The sequence below is a fragment of the Erythrolamprus reginae genome, chromosome 9, assembly GCF_031021105.1.
Source record: "Erythrolamprus reginae isolate rEryReg1 chromosome 9, rEryReg1.hap1, whole genome shotgun sequence".
NCBI classification, from domain to species: domain Eukaryota; kingdom Metazoa; phylum Chordata; class Lepidosauria; order Squamata; family Dipsadidae; genus Erythrolamprus; species Erythrolamprus reginae.
Window position 1 is genome coordinate 26,415,569 of NC_091958.1, and position 22,905 is coordinate 26,438,473.

Sequence of the window (22,905 nt, forward strand, 5' to 3'; positions counted from 1 at the left end):
TTCCCACCCAGTTGAAAGTTCACCTCCCTCGTCCCCCACCCACAAATGTGTCACGTTGCTCATTGTGCCGGTGTGGCCACTTCTCCTTCCATTTCCGCCCAGGTGGTGGGCATAGGATGGCCTTGAACCGCTAGAAAGAATGTTTTATGGCTGCATCTGCTCCTCTTGAAAATCACCCCCCACCCAAGTTCCCATAAATATCAGGCCTTCTACAGCAGTGGTCCCCAACCTTTTTTCCACCAGGGACCAGTTTCAGCAAGACAATTTTTCTATGGCCCGGTGGGGGCGGAAAGGGGTGTGGTTGGGGGCGGGATTAAGCATGGTTCTGCTTCTCTTCACTTATCCCTGTGACTGTAATGTAGCTATTACATTACACATCACAGGGACAAGTGACATGTAATGTAGTTTCCCAAAGTTTGGTGGGTGAGTGCGGGGTGGAGCCAAAACCCGCTGCATGTCCTGCACATAGTACTAGAATCCCAGACATACAGCGGGTCCCAGGTCAACCCCGCACCTTATCCCGATGAGCGTCAGTGTTGTGAAGCTGGCTAGCAGGTCCTGGATCAACGCTTGGCACTCGCTGGATCCACAGCAGCTGCTGACTCCGTGGCCCAGTGCAACATGCCCCGCGGCCCGGTACTGGTCCATGGCCCGGCGGTTGGGGACCCCTGTTCTACAGAGACTGGCAAGCCATTGATTTATCATCAACTCCTGCACCAGTTTGACACATTCTTTTCAGCCTTGAGCTACAACTATTCTCCTTCACTGAGTCTTCCATCTTCTTGCAATGCCAGTTCAGTTAGGCGACCTGTAAAGGTTTTGGCTGCCATCTCTGCCCTCGTGTTCAGCAGAGTGCCCTGACTGGTCTGCACCTGGGTGTTTGTGCCACTGTTCTCCAGCAATTAGAAAATAAATCTAGCAACATACATTTTTAAATGAAGTTTTTAAGCGGGGTTTTGTTGGAGATTCTAGTATGTATAACAGTTAATCAGTGGGACAGCTTGTCTTCAGAGGTTGTGGGTGTTCCCTCATTGGAGACTTTTAGGAAAAGACTGGACAACCATTTCTCTGGAATGTTATAGGGTCTCCTGCTAGCAGAGGGTTGGACTAGAGGACCTCCAAGGTCCCTTTAAACCCTGTGATTTTTATAGAAGCCAAGAGCTACAGGACAGAAAGGGATTTCTCTGCTTGGTGCTGTTGCTCTTCTCAGGGCAGCCCTGGGAGCAGCCGGAGGCCTTGGGAGCGCTCTCTCTGGGGTCCATTTGGGTCTGATGGGATCAGGCAAAGGGGGGAGCTGGGCCTGACCCTGCTCGCATCCAAACGACCAGGAGGGAGGACATGCAACCCCCCATCCATGCTCTCCACCATCCTTCTCCTTTCCAGCCACCACGTGGCTCATCTGATGCAGCTGATGATCAGGGGGGTTGACGGGGGACTAGATGCCTTTCATTTTGGTCCATCCATCAGGCCCCACCCACGGAGTGCAAAACACGGGTGAGAAGGAAAGAGGGCTGAGCTCTTGTGTGGCCCTGAGATCCAATCCCTCTGGACCAGCTCTGACTCCGCATCTCCCTTTCCACCTGTTCTCAGGCTCTGGCAGAGAAATCCTCCAGCAAGCTGTCCATTATCTACTGGCAGTTATTTATTATTTTGATTTCTAGGGCAGTGTTTCCCAACCTTGGCAACTTGAGGTTATTTGGACTTCAACTCCCAGAATTCCCCAGCCCTTCTCCAGAGACGCAGGGCAGCTGCACTTCCTGGTTGGGGCTGTCTTTGGGAAAAAACATATCGCATTAAGGATTCAGAGCCCTCTCCCCACTTCCCAAGATGGACCAAACACGGGGAGTCTGGCTGCATTACCACGCCTTTTATTCACTCTCATATTGCTGAGAGATCTGAATAAACATCACAGCTCTGTAAGTCAAGCAGGTCTGTGGTGATCTATTCACAGCTTAAAACAGATCACTTTACTAACACGCTGTGAAAGCCAGTCGGCAGAGGTCGAAGGAGAAGCCTCGAGGTCTGATGCAACGTGGAGAAAGGCTCCTCTTGGTGACCTCCAGGGGCTTTGGGCCTGTCCGAAACCTGCCTTGGTCTGGCCCCAAGGGGCGGTGGGGGGGAGGGTGTGTGTGTGTGTATCCTCAGGATGACAGGTCTGCATCAGGATGACGGAGTGACAGGCACAGCAGATGGTGTGTGGGTTTCCTCCAGCCCTCCTCCTCCTCCTCCTCCTCGTTTGTCTAGAAGCCCTGCAGAGGAAAGAAGCCGGGTGTGACTTTAGCTCAACTATGCACTTCTACTGCCAAGCCCTTTCTTTGGGTGGGCCCAGGGTGGGGGAGAAAATACCATGAGAGGAGGAATGGGGGGGAGGGGGCATCATACAGGCACCCAAGAGAGGCAATGGAAGGCCACAGAATCTCCCCACCCCCCATCAAAGCCCAGCCTAGGGGCCCCCTTCCCCACCTCTGTGGCCTTGCGTCTCTCCTGTTCGGGCAGAAGGGTCTGCAGCTGGTGACTGGCCATCTTCGCCTTGAGCCAAACATTGCGGTAGCTTTTCAAGGCCATCTGTGAGAGGAAAGAAGGTGGGAGTGGGTGGGCTCTTCCTGCCAATGGAGGCCCCCCCTGGCCTTGAGGAAAGGACAGAGCCCACCCCTCTCTCAGGAACCTCCACTTCTTGGGGGGGGGGGGGCTGGTATGGACTGACAGGCACAGCTGAAATTTTCCCAGCACACTATGGATGTTCTCACAAAATGGCTAGCAGATAATCATCAAAATAATTTACCAGAATGTTACTTCTTTGCCCCCATGGCAGGCTATTGCAGATCACCCTTTTACTCTTTCTCAGGCATGGGACAATTTCCAAACAAAGCACAAATTGCAGTGCCCACTATTTTTATTGTCTGGAAAAGCTGCAGTTGAAGTCTAGAGCAGAGGTAGGCCAAGCTGGCTCTTCTATGACTTGTGGACTTCAACTCCCAGAATTCCTGAGCCAATCATGCTAGCTCAGGAATTTTGGGACTTGAAGTCCACATGTCATAGAAGAGCCAGCTTGGCCTACCTCTGCTCTAGAGGAATACCTGGAAATAAAGATGTTCCTGCAGGTTGGCACTCTGCTTTGCTGCATGCTAGTTTGGTGTACAGTAGTCCTTACTTAATGACCGGTCGTTTAGCAACCATGTCGGCATCAAGGCAACCTGAGAGCTCCGAGGGGGAAGAGGGAATGGAGCTGGCAGAGAGAGAGAGAGAGAGAGAGGGAGACAGAGGCAGAGCCTAGGCCTGGGCCATCCGTCAGCCCTCAGATGGAGAGTCAACAGCCCCCAGGTCTGGAGGTGGCTGGTGAGGAAGAGGAGGAACAGCTGGCTCCACTGCCTGACGCACAGATGTGCAGAAGGCAGAGGAGAGGAGAGCAGTGGAAATCCATGGGATGGTCCTTGGGACGGAAGAGCCACCATTGCTAGCGAAGTCCCACTCAGCTCTGGGGATAAAAAGCAGAGGGTGAATAGATGTGGCAGAAAACTATTCATCTCCTTGCTGGACAGACTTGTTAGCCTGCAGTGAAATAAACTTTTGGAGCTGCTGGTGCTCCAATGAAGGAATCTTTGAGTTCAGAGGGTTTGTCGTGTTTGGGGAGCTGGGTCAGAACAACAATGTTCTTTGTGGCACACAGATCTCTTGGATTCCAAAGCAGAAGCCGGAATAATAAGGAGGACGGCCCAAGAATCTGGTGCAGGTCCTTCTCGTGGACAAATGATAGTTGGTTCTTATAAAAGGTTAAATGCTATCTTATCATTTTTATTTCTCTTTTAGATTTCAAGCACCTGAGCACCTAACTTGGCAACTCTCATTCTAAGTCTCTTTCTTTCTTGCATCCGTCAACGTTGGAGGATTTGTAGCGTGATGTCCATTCAAAGTAAGCAGAAAACCAGCCATGTCAACCTTCCACATGAATGCAAACAAACATCATGGTCAGAACTTGCTTACACTTACTTTGTTGCTGGCCACTTCTAAGGCTTGGAGAGTTTAAAACAAAGGTTGCTCTACAAACAATGAAAAACAAGCTCCTGCCCGTGGTTACCAACTAGGAAACACAGCCCTTCGTAACAACAGAAGCTTAAGCATATTTATTGATGTGATTTTTCTCATGGCCTTTAAGAATTCTCTCCAATGGGTTTCTTCAATTGGATGCCACAAACTGTCTTGTGGCATATCCACTGGGTCAATGATGGCGAACCTATGGCACGGGTGCCACAGGTGGCACGTGGAGCCATATCTGCTGGCACGTGAGTCGTTGCCCTAGCTCAGCTCCAACATGTGTGCTGGCCAGTTGGTTTTTGGCTCGCACGGAGGCTCTGGGAGGGCATTTTTGGCTTCCAGAGAGCCTCCAGGGGCATGTTGTAAGCCGCCCGGAGTCTAAGGAGAAGGGTGGCATAAAAATCGAATAAATAAATAAATAAATGGGGGAGGGCATTTTTATCCTCCCCTGACTCCAGGGAAGCCTTTGGAGCGTGGGAAGGGTGAAACACGAGCCTACTGGGCCTACCAGAAGTTGGGAAACAGGTTGTTTCCAGCCTCCAGGGGGTGGGGGAAGCTGTTTTCACCCTCCCCAAGCATTGGGCACTTGCATATGCAGCACAGCGCATGTGCACATTCTTTCAGCACCTGAAAAAAGAAATGTTCGCCATCACTGCACTAGGCTGTGTTCCTATGAAAAATGTAGTTGAGTATCAAATGTGCTTCCATGCAAAAATGACCCACAATCACAGCCTACCTCTACAATTTCCACCTTCCTCTCCCAGATCCTGAGGCTGTTTTCTAGATCATGAACAGTCATCTTCTCATGGACATAGTTGAGAACAGGAGGAACTTTGTATTCTGCCAGTTGTCGCCGTAGTTTTTTGTTCAGGTCCTCAGCCTTTTCCCGTTCCTGTGAAAGAAACAAAGCCCTCTGAGAGGGATTCTGGTCTTTTGCCTGCCACTGGATTAACATTAACTGGGACTCAGGATCTTTACCCATATTAAAAAACGGCAGAGGAAAAAGACTAAACCCAACCACCTTTATCCTGTTGCTTCCTCAAATACTGAGCCCCTTCCAGCTTCTTTGAAGAAATGACATTCAAAGTACACTTCATGGGCTCCTAGGAAAATTTAGGGAATTTCTACACTGTCACCATTTCCATTTTCCAACTCTCTGTAAAGCAGTTTGGAAAAGTCCAACTGTCTTCTGCCAACACAGAAATGCTGGGAGCAAGGACTGCAACCTGCTCGCCTGTTCCAGGTGGCCTCTGTTCTTGCAAGTCCAGTAACTCCTGCCCCCCTTGAATAAACTGGAGAAGATGCCCCAGTACAGGAAGGGAGGAAGGGATGTGCCCTGTCAAGGATTAGCTCAATCCTAGTTGATATTCCATTATGTTACCATATAAGGTAAAAGAAAGATGTTAAACAGTAATGAATACTGAGTCACAGGGTGTAAACTGCAATCTGATTGGGCCAGAGCATTATAAAATGCAAAGCAACTTTACAATGTTTTATTGGCTGTTTATGTTGGCTGTTGTTGCTGGTAACATTGTTAGTTGGTTGGAGCAGTTTGAGTGTGAGTTAATTGAGTTAATTGATGTAGTGTTGATATGGAGACACCTGGATTGGTTTAGTATCTCCATGTAAGTAAGCTTTACTGCATATTGTGAAAGCAAAGTTTGTTCCTGTCAATAGAAGATTAAGACAGAAGATATTTTGATTGCACTGAAGAGCAAAACTGTTTACTACTGTTTTTCTACAAAAGTGTCTTCGTTATTTCTCTGTTATTTCTCACATAGCCTCTTCCTTCCCCAGGAAGTCTTCTGGAGGCTAGAAATGGCCTGTTTCCCAACTTCTGGTGGTCCAGTAGACCCATTTTTCACCTTCTCCAGGCTCTAGAGGCTTCCCTGTAGCCTGGAGAAGGCAAAAATGCCTCCCTCATTCTCCCGGAGGACCCCTGTAAGCAAGAAATGCTCTCCCATAGCCTCCGTGTGAGCTGAAAATCAACTGGCTAATATGCACATGCATGATGGAGCTGAGCTAGCGCTTGTGTGCCAGCAGATACGGCTCCGCGTGCCACCTGTGGCACCTGTGCCACAGGTTTGCCATCACTGCCCTAGTTAGGCCTCACCTAGAGTACTACATTCAGTTTTGGTCGCCACACTACAAAAGAGACATTGATACTCTAGAAAAAGTGCAGAAGAAAGCAACCAGCGTGATAAAGGGACTGGAAACAAAAACATATGAGGAAAGGTTGCAGGAATTGGGCATGGATAGTCCAGCAAAGAGGAGGTCCAGGGGGGACATGGTAGCAGTCTTCATATACTTGAGAGGCTGCCACAGGGAGGAGATTACATTATTTTCCAAAGCACCTGAGAGCCAGACAAGGAGCAACAGTTGGAAGTTGTCCAAGGAGAGATTCAACCTGGAAATAAGGAGGAACTTTCTGACTGTGAAAGCCATCAACCAGTGGGACAGCTTGCCCGCAGAGGTGGTGAACGCTCCAACACTAGTGACCTTCAAGAAACGACTGTACTACTATTGGACTAGTGTGATGTAGGGTCTCCTGCACCAGCAGGGGGTTGGACTAGATGACCTGCAAGAACCTTTCCAACTCCAATAATAAAATAATAATAAATAAATAAATCTTAGGACATGGATTGATCTACAACTTGATGTAAACTGATTGAGGAAGTACTTGAGGCATCAATGGCAGAGTTAGAGCAAAAGCCAAACCATGGGGTTAGGTTAGACAGCTCTAAATGTCCCCTGGAGGCGACCTGGCTGTGTCCCCAGAGTAAACCAGCAGAAGCCCCCGAGATCTCCCCCCTCCTGGCCCCTGCTGGAGCCCACCTCTTCCCCCTACCTCTTCCACATGGATGGCCTCGCGTGCAATTTTGTCCAGGGACTCCTTCCTCTGCGCAATGTCTTTCACCAGGTAGGTAGCCATGGCCGTTGCATAGTGCAGCTTCCTCTAAAATAGAACACGACCCAGCAGGAGGCATCATGGTCCACGTACAGAAATGTGAACCTACCTTGGTTGGACAAAACTTCCCCTGAAAGCCAAAATACGGGATGGACTCTGCTTCTTTGGGGGAGGGAGGCCCCCTTTCAGGTTTTTCTTTCCCTCCTTAGTGGTCACCTGATCTCCCCTACAGGACTGAGTGGGAGGGCCGAGGTTCTCTTGTGGCTGAGCAATGGGGTTCCATACCTGATACAGGGATGGGAAGTGTGAGCTGGGTGATCTTTTGGGACCGTCAGCAGCCCTCTCTAAGCAGTTGATTGAGTCAGCATATTGCCCTCCAGAGTCTGGGCCCTCCTTTTACTCAACTCAGAAGGATGGAAGGCTGAGTCAACCTTGAGCCGGTGGTGAGATTTGCAATGCTGAACTACATCTAGCAGTTAGCTGAAGTAGCCTGCAGGGCTGCACTCTAACCACTGGGCCATCCCGGATTAAGGGCCAGAGCCAGGGAGACTCCGTGGTCTTACTTTGTAGAAATTGAGGATCTGCAGGGTGTTGCCAACGGTCAGCTTCAGCTGCAGTAAATCTTGGTTCCGTTCATCGATTTTCTCTAGGAATTGAGCATTCTCAATCTTGAGCTGCTGGAAATCAACCTCGTGCAGCGCCTCTCCCAGCTCCTCCTTCTGCAAATCAGCCACAAATTTTGATAGTCAGGCACCCATTGGAAGCAATTCAGAGCCAGCCCAGCCTGACCAGGCCGGAGAAACCCGGGGCAGCCCTGGGACCTGACTTCTTTTATTCATGTTTCACTGCTGCAAAATTACATTCAGATAAACACAGAGCAGTCTCTGCCTAGACTGAGAAAGGTAAGAGAATTTCTGTAGTAGTGTAAAGAGAGGGTGGGCAGAAAGTGGGGTGAGTGACAGCACAAGTGCAAACCCAAACACAATTTGCAAATCATCGCTCTTCTGTCCTGCAACAACTGAGGTTAGGCCAGATTTTTAGAGAATTTTATTCAAGCCTTAACTATTCTTGATTAATTTTAGCTCTGGTTGGCTCTTTGTAGATAGTTTACTTAGTTGGTATTATGATATTACGGTAGTTAGTATAAAGTATTAAATATGTCCATTTGGCTAGTCTACCCTGCTCAAACTGTTGCTTTGCTTTGTCCTCTGGTCATATTCTCAACTTAAAGCCAATAGATGGAATGAATAACAGTATATCAGAGTTGGAAGGGACCTTGGAGGTCTTCTAGTCTAACGCCTTGCTTGGAACCCCCAACCATGGAAAGTGGATGGAATCATCTCAACTTGCTCAGGCGTTTGTTGTTAATTTGGCCTTGGACCTGGCAATCAAGTATGCCAATTATAAATGTGGGTGTTAAATCAATATTGACATGTTTAGGTACTTGAAAATTCCACAAACTTATGGATGAAGACTAAATATTATTAAAATGAACCTTCGTTCTTGATAGCATTTTCATTGCTAACTAGTCTTAAATACTCAACAAATCAATATATTATTGAGAATATTTTTATAGGATGGAGAGAGGCAGCCTTCCCAGGTTTCCCTGTGAAAATTGCAACGTTCATATAAAGGTGGTAAAAAGCAGAACAAATGTATATATATATATAAATCAATAACCAGAAGAAAAATTTTATACCGACTGTAATAGTCGTAATGTAATGAAAGAAAAAGGAAAAATATATTTTTCTTTTTCTTTCTTTTCGTTTAAATTTTTTTCTTTCTTTTTCTTTCTTTTCTTTTAATTTTTTTCCCTATTTTTAAAATTTATCTATTAAAAGGAACTATTATTAATTGGGTCTGTTCATTTGGTTCATGGTGACATACTGTATGTGATACATTATTTAGATTTTCCCCCTTGAATTGATATAATATTGATCCCTGTTAAGGTTAGATAAAAATTAAGAATTAGTGGATGTGATTGGAAATTTTTGCTTTCTTCTTGTTTTTTTTTCTATTAAAGGGCATTTATTATAAAAGTAGGGTTAAGAAAGATAAATGAAAAATTGATATTAAGGATATATGGAGAAGACTGAAGCACTATGGCCTCATTAATTAGATGTGATTAGAATAGAAACAGCCTAAAAAGTGTATTAGCTAACAGCTTTTTAATGTTATATGAGAAATTTGAGCAATTATTTTTGTCCTGATGTCAAATGTAAAGGAGGCAGCATTGGATGGATTATGAATATCGAAATTTAAAAAATGCTTCATTGTAATGTAATTCAAGATTGGTGGTATTTTATTTTGTACATGTGATTGGAGTGAAGAAAATAAAAAATTCTTTGCCAAAACCCCCGGAAAGTTTTCTTTTAGAGATAATGTGTTTGATGGACTGAAATATTTTAATTTAAATATACTATTTATTTTTTCTCTAAATTTTCAATTTACCACAGGGATTAATCCTACTAGACTAAACAAAATCTTATAAGTTTTAACTTCTTTTAAATTTGTTTCAGAAAGCATTGTTGGCATAATTATTATTTTCTGTTATTGTTATTGTCTGACCTCTCAGACAATAACAATGGCAGAATTCATCTTTAGACACAAATTGGTTGTTTTTTTCCTACAACAAAGGCTGCAAGATACAGTTGGAGAATTTGGGTGAGAGCTGAAGTCTGAATCCTCTTCATTTAAAGTTACTTTCATACATCACAATGTACTCCCTATTGTGACTACTTCACCTTTAACACCACAAGAGCATGCAATAGATACAAACTAAATGTAAATCGCTGTGAACTAGACTGCAGAAAATACGATTTCAGCAATAGAGTGGTCAACGCCTGGAATTCACTACTGCACTGTTGTTTCTTCCCCCAATCCCAAAACCTTCAACCTTCCATTATCTACAATAGACCTCTCCCCTTTTCTAAGAGGTCTGTAAGGGGCGCACATAAGTGCACCTTTCTGCCTACCGTTCCTGTCCTAATGTCTTTTTGTCTTTTCTATCTCTACTTTATACTTATGTTAAACATACTACAATACAATACTATATTTGTATAACAAATAAATAAAAGTTTTAAAAAATTAAAAAAACTTTGGAATCACCCCAATTTAAAAAGCTAAACCTACATTTATTTCAATAGGTCACTGAAGAATATTGCTAAAACAGAGCCTAGCAGAAATTGCCCTTTGGAATAGGAGTGTTTTAACCAAGGAGTCCTCTTGTGTATGGAAGGCAGCCGGATACCCAGGCCAGAAATCAAACCTTTTCCACCTCTCAGCTGCTCTGAGCGGGGGACGGGAAGGGGGGTCAGGAAAGGACAGGGGAGCACCTGAACAGCACTTGCCCTGACTTGGACTGCTGGCTTCCTGCCACAGTAGGGAAAAAGCCACCATGTTGGGGGAAAAGCTAGCAGGGGTTTCCTTTTATGGGGAGGGGGCCCTTAAGGAGACAGGATTTCAATGGAAGGAAAGCCCTCTCCACTTTGCCAGGGCTTCAGCTGTCTTGTGCCACCAGGGATGGCGAGGGAGGGATGCTTCTCTTGCAACACACACAGCGAGGGGCTGCCTCGCAATGAAAGGAGGAGGCACAGAGGCGGATTGCCAAGGCCTCTTTCTGAAGTGCAGCAGGGAAGCCGGGCTCAGAATGGGAGGGGCGGTGGGGGTAACCTTGAGAGCCGGAGGCTGAGGAAACACCAGCTGGATGGAATTAACGGTGCCAAAAATGAGGTTTGAGAAAGCGTCTCGGGCTTGGCCCTCCCTAGTTCTCAGGAAGACAAAGGGAGGAAATGGAGGCACACCCTACAGCGTCTCTGCCCACTTAATATAAAACTAGGTTTAGTATTCATGACTTTGGTTTCCTAATCTGGCCTACCTCGAAGGGCTGACACTGCGCTGTGGGGGAAAGTAGAGGAACTAAGTCTCCCTGCTCCTAAGAGGCAGTTAGTAGCCCTTATGCATACTGGGACAGTCTGGATGTGGGATCAGTCCTAACTCATCGGAACATTCCCTGTTATGCTTGTGGAACATGTGACAGGCTGGATGTGAACCTCTATGCTGGAGTTATTTTTAGGGGATTTTAATACCTATGATTTAAGACGACCTATTTTGTCTAAAATAAATTCACATTATTATGAAGCCAAATTACCAGAACACTGACTTACCAGATTCCATCATGGGTGAACTTCAAATAGTCATTTTTATACATTTATTTTAATACACACACATTGGTTGGATTCTCCCCTCCTAATGTTTTTAAAAACATCTGCTGTGCATATAATGCTCTGTATCCTTTAGTGTTTTTATTGTTTCTACATTATATATTAAAAAATTAAAGGTGCACGTTGTCTGGCAGCGTCAGGATGGGCTGCCAAAGGTCTGTACCTGCTTGAGTTGCATCTGCATCTTCTTCTTCTGAACTTTTAGAGAAGCATTTTTCAAATAGATTTTTTCTTTCATAACATCCTGAAAAATAAAGCAACCCGACTGGTTTTTCAGACTTCTTCCTTTGGGAAGATCCCTTTCCCTCCCATATTTGATCAAGACACCCAGGGGAACAGATTTCCTCACCCTGGTAAGACAGGAAGCCACTTATCCAGACTGGGGCTTGTGTAATCCATGAGGTTTAGGACTATGTCACACAAACTATATATTGAGTTATGTTTCAATTAGACAGCCATGTAAGTTGAATTAAAGAATGGTATATAAATAAATATACCAAGTCAAATATACCAAGTCATCTGGTGAAAACGAATCTTACTTCCAAGCCAGGACTGCTTTATCTCATATATGACAAAGGAAGTTTGCCTTTTAATCCTGCTATGAAAATATAACTACAGTACCACAATAATTTCTGTGTTTGGGAACTAATTACAATGTCCTTATTTTCTGTGAAATAAAAATATGTAAAATACCTTATGTTTATTTATTTAAGTCTGGCAAGATAACTGGAATTCATGAAAGAAAAACCAAGTATGCCTTACATGGTGTTAGCTACAATACTCCCAGGAAGAGGAGAAGGCATGGGGTAAATGGGAAGGACATTCCTTACTTAGCCCAAGAGAGATTATGGTACTTGCGATGGCTCAGGGATTACACTGCTTTGCAGTTTATAAATTTACATGTCAATTACAGGTCAGGAGCTGCATTCTCATTTTGGGAGGGTTTCAGGAACTTTAAGGGAGGCTTAAAGCACCCTGCAACTTCCAAGTCCAAACTTCTGACCCTGAAGTTTGGCCTTAGGTGCCTGAGAAGAATGACCACACTTTTCCCACATTTTACAGCTTCTTGAAAATTTCCCATCTCTCCATGCTGTGACTTGGAGAGAGAGAAGCTCTAACTACCTTTGGGATGCAGCTAAATCAAGAAGCAAGACGGCATATTCTATTCATTTTATTTTGTTGCTGTTATTATATCCCCACCCAATTTACCAGCTGCAATTCTAGGAAGCTTACATGGGATTAAGAAAACACACAATAAACCCCAGAGCGCAAAATACAACCAAGGCCATTCACAGGCACAATCTCCCCTCTTATAAAAATGGCATCATCCAATCCCCAGTATAGGAATTCTGTGACATCGGATGTCTGAGCTACATTCATTGCTTTCCCCCCTCATGTCATTTATATTCAATAATGGAGGATCAAGTAGACAAGGGAATTCCAAAATGGCAATCACATTTTATGGAGCTTTTTAAAGTGAAAGATTATTTATTTTTGAGGATGATTTAATAAAGGAACAATAATTCAGCAATTCTCTGAAGGCAATGACAACTACAGATATCTAAATGCGTTTCAATGTTTGGCACATACCAAAGATCAGGAACACTGTAAGAATGCCACTGGGGAAAGAAACCTTGTGTGCATTCACCAATGTCAATATAATATATAAGAATAAAATGAGAAGAACTGATTAACAGCCAACATTCTCTACTGACCCTACAGCGAATCCGGTCCTCCATGTATCGCAGCACCTTATCAGAGGCAATGACGCTCCCTTTCTTCTTAATTATGGTTTTGACTATGTCTTTGTCAAACTCTATTATAGCTCTCTTAATTTCAGCCAAGCGAATATCTGCTTCCTCTAGGGTAGCCTGAAGAATTCAAATTACATTGGAAATAAATACATATCATGTTTCATTTATTTGCAGGGGGGGGGCATTGAAGCTCAAGCCAGCCAAGCAGACACCCTTACAAAGAAGCCCCCACCACAGCCACAAATACTACTTGGCCTTCTTACAGCTCAGGGGTGGGTGACAACCTTCCACCATCAAGACAGTAAAGTACAACTTCCTGAATCTGGTCCAGGAAGTCCAACCTAGTGTTTCTCATCCTTGACAAGTTTGAGATTTGTGGACTTCAACTCCCAGAATTCCCCTGCAGTGTACCCCAAACTGCCGTTCTATGGAAAATATTACCAGGTAGTTCTGCAGGCTCTTTTCTGAGTTATCCTTCATCAGCTGCAGATATTCCTTGGTCTCATCCAAGTCCCGCTGCACCAGGTCACACTTCTGTTCCACTGTCAGCAATATCACACGATCAGTTGTGATTCGTGACTTCGATTTGCGCCTTCCCCGTGGCTGCAATCCAAAGGCACGGTCCAGAGTCACCCTCCAGCGAAAGCCAAATTTCGGGCATTTTAATCTTAGAATTTGCCCAACTGGTTTTCAGCTTTCCTTTTTCTGATTCAGTATTCATTTTTAGATCTGCTAAGAGACACTGGGTGCCAATATGATTTAACATCTCACCATACAATGTCAACTTAACAAACATGTTGTCAAATGTAAACATGGAAACAATTAAAATAACCCATTCTCATGTATTAACTGAGATCGATGTAAGCTCCCTCTTTTCCCATTGTTTGTTTCTCCCTATGTGCTATAAAATTAAAACTAAAATTAAAACTATTAAGAATGTATACCAAAAATGGGCAATGATCTGCAAATAGATGTATTTATTTATGTAATAAAAACAAATGAAAAAATAAAATAAAATAACCCATTCAACAACTCCAGCAGCAGCAAATTCTATAGTGGGACCAACAGGGAGCAATCAGAATTAACCACAGATGTTTAGAATACCTAAAATTTGTCTTGCTGATGATGGAAGGGAACAGATTAAACCTTAATGGGTTGAGCCCTATGTTGTTATGCATGTGTTGATAAAATTGAACGGGTCCAAAAACGGGCTACAAGAATGGTGGAAGGTCTTAAGCATAAAACTTATCAGGAAAGACTTCATGAACTCAATCTGTATAGTCTGGAGGACAGAAGGGAAAGGGGGGACATGATCGAAACATTTAAATATATTAAAGAGGTAAATAAGGTTCAGGAGGGAAGTGTTTTTAATAGGAAAGTGAACATAAGGACAAAGGGGCACAATCTGAGGTGAGTTGGGGGAAAGATCAGAAGCACCGTGGGAAAATATTTGACTGAAAGAGTAGTAGATACTTGGAACAAACTTCCAGCGGACGTGGCTGGTAAATCCACAGGAACTGAATTGAAACATAGATCCATCCTAAGATAAAATACAGGAAATAGTATAAGGGCAGACTAGATGGACCATGAGGTCTAATTCTGCCGTCAATCTTCTATGTTTCTATGTATGTGCATGTGAGCATCTCAACCCATGTGCTAGGTGCTGCATTCGCTGTGACTTTTCAAAATGTCTCCGTGAGCTGTTTCATGAAGCCGCTTCCAAGTTCAACACATGAGTCATCAGTCAGGTTTTTTCCTCCTGATAGAGACGCAATTGCTTTCTCAGATGAAGCCACAGATGGATATAGGGCAGGGCTGTCAAACTGGATGCATCACACGCTCGCCATGCCCACGCCTGGTTTAGCGAAGGGGGGAAAAGTCCCAATATATCATGTGATGCTGCCATGACAATGTGAGTTTGACACCCCTGATCTAGAGTCTCCAGATCCTTTAAGGAGAAAGCAACTCCTTCCTTAATTGGCATTTTCTCCAAATCCTGAAATACGGCTTCCTCCATTTTGAAACCACATCCAATTCCTTACATTCAGGAGACATTCCATTAGCCATGGAGATGCCCAACTTTGAGTTCATCAGGAAGGAGAAATATGGCTGTCTACTTTTAGTTCCAGAGTTGTGAATGAGCCTTCCAAATAGCTTAATTTAGTTTATATTTATATGTATATTCATATTATATTGCATTTATAGAGGATGTAAGACAATAAACAACCTTGAATACCTCAGGGGAAAATTCCCAAATGACTAAGCAGAATTTCTCCAGTATTATTTTCTGGAAATGTAGAAGCAGAACCATCCTACAGTAGAACCTCAACTGGTAGTTTCCTCAAGCAAGACTTTAAAGTCAACAACACCAAAAACCACAGAGAGTTCAAGATTAACAACAACAACAACAACAAAAAATCACTATTTTTTTCCTCTGTAAAGATCTGGGTGACCAATGCTGCCTCCATGTCAAATCCCAGTCTAAACTCGGGATGAAAAATAATCTGTTTTATGACTCGAAGTCTGGAAAAAATATAGAATATTGGACATTAGCTGATACTTAAGATTAAAGGATGATTTCCTAAGCAACAATATCACTGATGGAGCCCTTCAAAATAATGAAAACCCACCTGCAAAAAAGAAGAATTTTGGGATGTTTAGAAATTGGTCAGATATTTAGAGGGAGGCTCTTTTATAAATAAAGCCAGGGAGAGATCCAAAATACAAATGTGAACTTCCTATCCATTCCTTCATGTACTTAATTGTGAATTTGATTCAAATAAACATTATTGGGCGATGTAAACATAAGCACCATTTGATACCATAATATTGGTCAAATTGGCTTCAATGCATTGGCGCTATCTCATTACAAACAGAAGTTGTGGATGCTCCATCACTGGAGACTTTTAAGAAGAGACTGGACAGCTACTTGTCTTGAATGGTATAGGGCAGTGATGGCGAACCATGGCATGGGTGTCACAGGTGGCACACAGAGCCATATCTGCTGGCATACAAGTTGTTGCTCTAGCTCAGTTCCAACATGCATGTATGTGCCAGGCAGCTGATTTTTGGCTCACACGGAGGGCGTTTTTGGCTTCCAGAGAGCCTCTGAATGAGATAGGGGAGGACGTTTTTACCCTCCCCCAGCTCCAGGGAAGCCTTTGGAGCCTGGGGAATGCAAAATAACGAGTCTTTTGGGCCCACCAGAAGTCAGGAAACAGTCTGTTTCCGGCCTCCAGAGGGCCTCTGGGAGGTGAGAGAAGCTGTTTTCACCCTCCCCAGGCATTGAGTTATAGGTGTGGACACTCGTGCATGTGCAATAGCACCCACCCACGCTCTTTCGGCACCCGAGGGAAAAAAGGTTTGCCATCATTGGTATAGGGCAGTGATGGCGAAGCTTTTTTTCCTCAGGTGCCGAAAGCTATAACACATGCGCGTGTGCCCACATCTATAATTCAATGTCTAAACCAGGTTAGTAAAAACTTAACGGATGCATTTGTACAATGTATTTAGTTTAGCTTTCACTTTGACAGTGTTTAAAATCCGAAGACATGTGTGAATGTTGCCCATTGTGCTGGGCAACCAAAGATGATGGATACAATTGCAAGCAATAAGCATGTAATTCAGTCATTCAGAAAACTATCTCATCACTAAAACAGCAGCACAGTAAATTATTACATAGCTTACATACGGTGCCTGTGCCAAGTCCAGCGATGAACCACGTTTTTCTGGTCCCAAGTCTTTTGGCTCCAATCTATTGAAAAATTTCTCAAACATTTCTGTTTCAATTTTGAGCATGTAGTTGGTGTGGCTGAACACAGAGAAAAACTCAGTGAGTGAACTTATAGACACATGGCTCATCCAGATGTCACAAATGAGAAAAAACGCCAGTAGCACTTGAACACATTCTGAGAAAGACAAATTCCTTTCCTCAGTTCAGCCCTTTTAAGGATCTCAGACATGTAGATGGACAGACAGCACCTTTCAAATGAGGAACAGCAATGTAAATTCTGGAATGGTCATCACTTGCGATTATGTGACCCCAGGACATTGCAACCTATGTAAATATACGCTAGTTGCCAACCACCTACATGACTTCGGGGATGCTCTCTTTAAGTGTAAAAACCAGTCATCACTATTTTTAACAGCATTGTAACTTTGAACAGTTCATAAATCGAGGACAATATTCTATAAATATAATCAAAACCAAGCAGTACAATTCAAGTTACCTTCTATTTATTTTTACTCAGCTGAAAAGGGGGGGGGGGAAGCCCTTGGAGAATTTTACCCACATCCACACCCGTTTTTTCCACTTCAAGCAATTATTTCTCACCCATAGAATTAGAGCTTTGAATATCTAGCCAGCCTCTTCTCGTTTTATTGAATTGCAATTCATAAAGGTCCTTGAAAATGGGCAGGATGAGCTAAATTATGTGAATTATGTGGCTGATGAGACCTTCGATCTTTAAAATGATTAGGGACAGTGTCTTATGTGTTTTTATATTGGTTTTCAACCTATTTTTATTGATTAAGTGAGGTGTCTACTGTGTAATGTTTCAACATATTCCTTCCATCTTCTTTTGATCTCCTTTGAGTCAATCACTATCTGTCCATCAGCATCCTTTAACACACCAATTTGAGGCCAAAACTGTCTTCTGAGATGTTTTGGATGGCTAGCCTTATTTTTCCATATCTGCTTCCATCTTTTATTCTTACCAGTAGTTGTGGCAATATTGCTTCTTGCTTTTGTAGCTGTTCTCTGAAACTCTTTGTTAAGTTCTATTCTAACAATCTTTCTTGCTTTGGCTTCTCTTCTCAGCAATTTTCATGATGGTCTGATATCCATTTCTTTATTTTTGGCGTCCTTAGCAACGTCTTTAGGTTCATCCCAGAGTTCCTCTGGCTCTCTATCTATTATATTTCACAGACAGAGAGCCAAAGAAACTGTGTAATGAACCTAAAGATGTTGCTAAGGATGGCTGCAAAAACTGCTAAATTTTTTTAAAAATGGATATAAAGAAATGGACTTAACAGAATAACAGAATTGGAAGATACCTTGAAGGTCTTCTATTCCAACCTGCTGCTCAAGCAGGAGATCCAATGCCATTATTTCAATAATGTTGTCTTTAAAAATGATGGATATGCACTCAAGATCTTTGATTTTTATATGCTCCACCCGTCGAGGAGTGTAGAGAAATCTAGTTGTTTCAAGGCAGCACTAGCTATGAGGAATTCATTAGAGTGGTAGATACTGATGTCGATTTCCTGCTTCATTTTGTCCATATCCTAAATCATATACTGTAATGCAACTTAAATATCTTCTTTCTTGTTTCCAACTTCCAAATTCAGTCTTCAATCACGAGTGATACATCTTCCTCCATATTCTGTCAACCCCCTTTTCTTCTGCATTGGTGATTGGAGCATAAATTATATTAAAGGGTTGTCCACAAATAGTTGAAACTCTATTGAGTCACTGATAGCATTGTATCCAAGAACTGTTCTTGCTGTATCTTTGGTAACTTTAAAGCAATGCTATTCTTTCAACATTTTTCATGTACCCAAGTTTGATTTTCTAAGTATTCAATCCCAGCCGTTGCTCCATATTTCTCCAGCTTTTCCAAGTTCATGCTCCATGTTCCCACTCTAATTCTCTCCTCATAGCTTCAGATTTTCTTTTTCCCCATGGCAACATCATCAACTAGCTTCCCACAAGAGTTCAAGCTAAATACATCACATTAGTGTGAACATTATCCAACATTATCTCGTCTATATTTTCTATCCAAGTAGTTTTCAGGATGGTTTACAGAACAAAAGAGTTTGAAGGGACCTTGGAGGTCTTCTAGTCCAACCCCCTTCTCAAGCAGGAGACCTTATACCATTTCAGACATGCAGCTGGTCAGTTTCTTCTTAAAAGCCTTCAGTGATGGAGCACCCACAACTTCTAAAGTTTCCATTTGTTAATTGTTTTGTCAGGAAATTTCTCCTTAGCTCTAGGTTGCTTCTCTTCTTGATTAGTTTCCATCTATTGTTTCTTGTTTTGCCTTTTGGTATATGATTTTGATACTATTTCTGTTAGGATTGCATTAGTTGTTTTCGGTGGTTGCAGCACACTGTTGGCTCATATTTAGACAACTGTCTGCAAGATCCTTTTCAGTTACCACTATTGAGTCAAGTTTCATCTAATCTTTACCTGTATGTTTTTTTCTTGCCTATGTATAAAATCTTACTTTTCTCTACATTGAAATGCATTTTGCTAGATAGGACCCAGTGTTCAAGTCTGTCAAGAGCCTTCTGGATCTTGATTATATTTTCTTGGTTTTTGGCTATTCCTGCCAGCTTGGTATCATCTGCAAATTTGATGCGTTCCTCTTCTATTCCCTCATCGAAGTCATTTATGAAGCTATTGAAGAGTCTTGGTCCTAAGATGGAACCTTGTGGTACCCCATTGCTTACTTTCCTCCATGAAGATGTAGTATCATTAAGGACTACTTTTTAAGTATTCTTTACCAGCCAGTTACAAATCCATCTGGTGGTGATGCTATGTATCCCACTTTTTTCTAGCTTACCAAGAAATAGGTTGCGATCTACTTTGTTAAACGCCTTACTGAAATCTAAGTATACTATGTCCACAGAATTTTGTTGGTCCACCAATTTGGTCATTTCATCAGAGAATGTGATGTTTGGTATGATCTATTTTTGACAAATCCATATTTTCTACCGGTTATCACCTTGCTTCTTTCTATGTATTTGCAGATCTGATTCTTGATTATATTTTCAAGGGTCTTTCCAGATATTGATGTCAAGCTGATAGGTCTTGTAGTAGCCTGTATTTGTCCCCCCCCACCTTTTTTGAAGATGGGAACCACGGCAGCTCTTTTCCAGTCCTCAGGTAATTCCCAGGGGCTCCAGGATCCTTGAAAAGTATGGGCCAATGCTCCTGATATAATATCTGCCAGCTCCTTCAGAACTCTGGGATGTAATCAGAGGTAGACTGCTAAGGTGGAACAGTGAGGTGTGCTCGCCCCCATAGCTCTGATGAAGTGGACAAGGCCATTGGAGCTGTGAGTTCCGCCACCTGTTTACTGGATCCGTGTCCCTCTTGGCTGGTTTCGGCCAGTCGGGAGGTGACACGGAGCTGGGTCCAGGAGATTGTCAACGCCTCCTTGGGGAGGGGGTCCTTCCCAGCCCTTTATAAGGAGGCACTTGTGCGCCCCCTCCTCAAGAAGCCTTCCCTGGACCCAGCCGTGCTTAATAACTACCGTCCAGTCTCCAACCTTCCCTTTATGGGGAAGGTTGTTGAGAAGGTGGTGGTACTTCAACTCCAGCGGTCCTTGGAAGAAGCCGATTATCTAGGTCCTCAGCAGTCTGGATTCAGGCTCAGCTACAGCACGGAAACTGCTTTGGTCGCGTTGATGGATGATCTCTGGCGGGCCCGGGACAGGGGTTTGTCCTCTGTCCTGGTGCTCCTTGACCTCTCAGCGGCTTTCGATACCATCGACCATGGTATCCTTCTGCGCCGGCTGGAGGAGTTGGGAGTGGGAGGCACTGTTATCCAGTGGTTCTCCTCCTACCTCTCCGGTCGGTCGCAGTCGGTGTTAGTGGGGGGTCAGAGGTCGACCTCGAGGTCTCTCCCTTGTGGTGTGCCTCAGGGGTCGGTCCTCTCCCCCCTGCTATTTAATATCTACATGAAACCGCTGGGCGAGATCATCCAAGGACATGGGGTGAGGTATCATCAATATGCCGATGATACCCAGCTGTACATCTCCACCCCATGCCCAGTCAACGAAGCAGTGGAAGTGATGTGCCGGTGCCTGGAGGCTGTTGGGGCCTGGATGGGTGTCAACAAACTCAAACTCAATCCAGACAAGACGGAGTGGCTGTGGGTCTTGCCTCCCAAGGACAACTCGATCTGTCCATCCATTACCCTGGGGGGGGGGAATTATTGACCCCCTCAGAGAGGGTCCGCAACTTGGGCGTCCTCCTCGATCCACAGCTCACATTAGAGAAACATCTTTCAGCTGTGGCGAGGGGGGCGTTTGCCCAGGTTCGCCTGGTGCGCCAGTTGCGCCCCTACTTGGACCGGGAGCCATTGCTCACAGTCACTCATGCCCTCATCACCTCGAGGTTCGACTACTGTAACGCTCTCTACATGGGGCTACCTTTGAAAAGTGTTCGGAAACTTCAGATCGTGCAGAATGCAGCTGCGAGAGCAATTATGGGCTTCTCTAAGTATGCCCATATCACTCCAACACTCCGCAGTCTGCATTGGTTGCCGATCAGTTTCCGGTCACAATTCAAAGTGTTGGTTATGACCTATAAAGCCCTTCATGGCACCGGACCAGAATACCTTCGGGACCGCCTTCTGCTGCACGAATCCCAGCGACCGGTTCGGTCCCACAGAGTTGGCCTTCTCTGGGTCCCGTCGACTAAACAATGTCGTCTGGCGGGACCCAGGGGAAGAGCCTTCTCTGTGGCGGCTCCGACCCTCTGGAACCAGCTCCCCCCTGAGATTAGGATTGCCCCCACCCTCCTTGCCTTTCGCAAACTTCTTAAAACCCACCTCTGCCATCAGGCATGGGGGAACTGAAACATCTCCCCCTTGCCCATGTTGTTTTGGTATTAGATTGATTGTATGCGTGTTTTGTTTATTTGTTTTAATACTCTGGGGTTGTTTTTTATGAATTTTAGCTTAAAATTGTCATTGGATTGGTGGGTATTGGATTGTCATTATGTATTGTTTTTGTCTTGCTGTGAGCCGCCCCGAGTTTTCGGAGAGGGGCGGCATATAAATCCAATAAATCTAATCTAATCTAATCTGAGCGCTGGTTGAGTCCAGCGCATTTATGCTACTGCACCTAGGCAGGTAGCAAAATCGTGTGTGGATACACAGGTGCCTGTGTTTCAGTGCGGTAACTGTGGAATGGAGTGCAATTCTGCGACTGCACGTGGGCAGGGAGCAAAATAGTGCACAGAGACGCAGGGGCGCCTGGAACTGCCCAGATGCAGTCGCAGAATTGTGCTGGACTCCGCTAGCACTCTGAGCCACAGGGGCGAGCACATGTCATGTCACCATTCCACCTTAGGAGCCCACCTCTGGATGTAATCCATCAAGATTGGAACTCCTCTAGAGCAGACAGATGTTTTCTTACCGCTTCCTGGCTACATCCTGAGCTTCCCCACTTCCTGCAATATGATGGAGCTCCATTTCCCCTCAGCCCCGGCTCCTTCGATGGCTGCTGCCCAACAGAGGAGCTTGTGGCAGGGCAGCGAGGGGGCCTCCACACCTGGGCGGAGGGGCTGCTGCGAGTGTGTCTCTCAGCTCCCCACCACCAGGTTTCGGCTGTGGCCCAATAAATCGAGGAGGGCTGCAGAGGCGGCCTTCCCTGCGCACCTGTTCTCCTCCACAAGGGCCTGCAGTTGCTCGGTGGTGAGCTGGGCCAACTCCACGTGCAGCTCCTCGGCCCCCTCGTGGGATTCGCCCGTGTGGACGCTGTCGCGTTCCGACTCCTCGTCCCCCATGGCGCTGCCCGAGACGCGGCCCAGGCCCGGCGGCCAGCATGTCGCCTCCCCCGGCATGGCGCCGGACGCCGCCCGCGCCTCCCCGCACGGAGGACGCAGCAGGCCCCGCGCCGCCGAGGACGTCTTCTCCCCGAGGGCCTCCATGCCGCCGCCGCGGTGCCGCCTTTCCTGCCGGCCGCCGGTTGCCCTGCAGCGGCTCCCCCGCCCCGGCCCGAAGGCGCGCGAGAGCCTCCCCAACTACGACTCCCATCGGCCCCGCCGTGCAGTGCCGCTGGCGAGGCATCCTGGGAATTGCAGTCCGAGGCGCCGGGCGTCCCGCTGGGCGTCAAGGCGACCGGCCGGGCGGCGCGAGAGCCGAGGAGGGCCGGTGCGGGGTCCGCCGCGCCAGAGGGGTCGCTGCAGCGCCGGGCCGAGCCGGCAGGGACCGCGGGCTTCCTCTGGCACGGGGCGGGCCGGGCCGTGTTGCCGC

General features: G+C 45.2%; 1 protein-coding gene across 5 annotated transcripts; it reads right to left on the reverse strand.

Annotated features, from left to right (window-relative positions):
- Positions 1 to 1,846: 1,846 nt before the first annotated feature.
- Positions 1,847 to 22,654, reverse strand: CFAP263 (cilia and flagella associated protein 263). Of its 5 annotated transcripts, none has more exons than XM_070760624.1 (10): positions 22,309 to 22,651; positions 16,605 to 16,728; positions 13,359 to 13,520; positions 12,879 to 13,034; positions 11,327 to 11,407; positions 7,504 to 7,659; positions 6,881 to 6,988; positions 4,769 to 4,924; positions 2,464 to 2,565; positions 1,847 to 2,249 (listed from the first exon to the last, which is right to left on the reverse strand). In XM_070760624.1, the coding sequence occupies exons 1-10, from the start codon at positions 22,578 to 22,580 to the stop codon at positions 2,241 to 2,243; spliced, it is 1,326 nt and encodes a 441-aa protein (XP_070616725.1). In that variant the 5' UTR covers positions 22,581 to 22,651; the 3' UTR covers positions 1,847 to 2,240. The 5 variants fall into 5 exon arrangements, with proteins under 5 accessions (XP_070616725.1, XP_070616729.1, XP_070616728.1 ...); XM_070760628.1 differs by lacking the exon at positions 22,309 to 22,651 and adding an exon at positions 22,067 to 22,287; XM_070760627.1 differs by lacking the exon at positions 4,769 to 4,924 and having other exon boundaries at positions 22,309 to 22,654.
- Between the last annotated feature and the right edge of the window lie 251 nt (positions 22,655 to 22,905).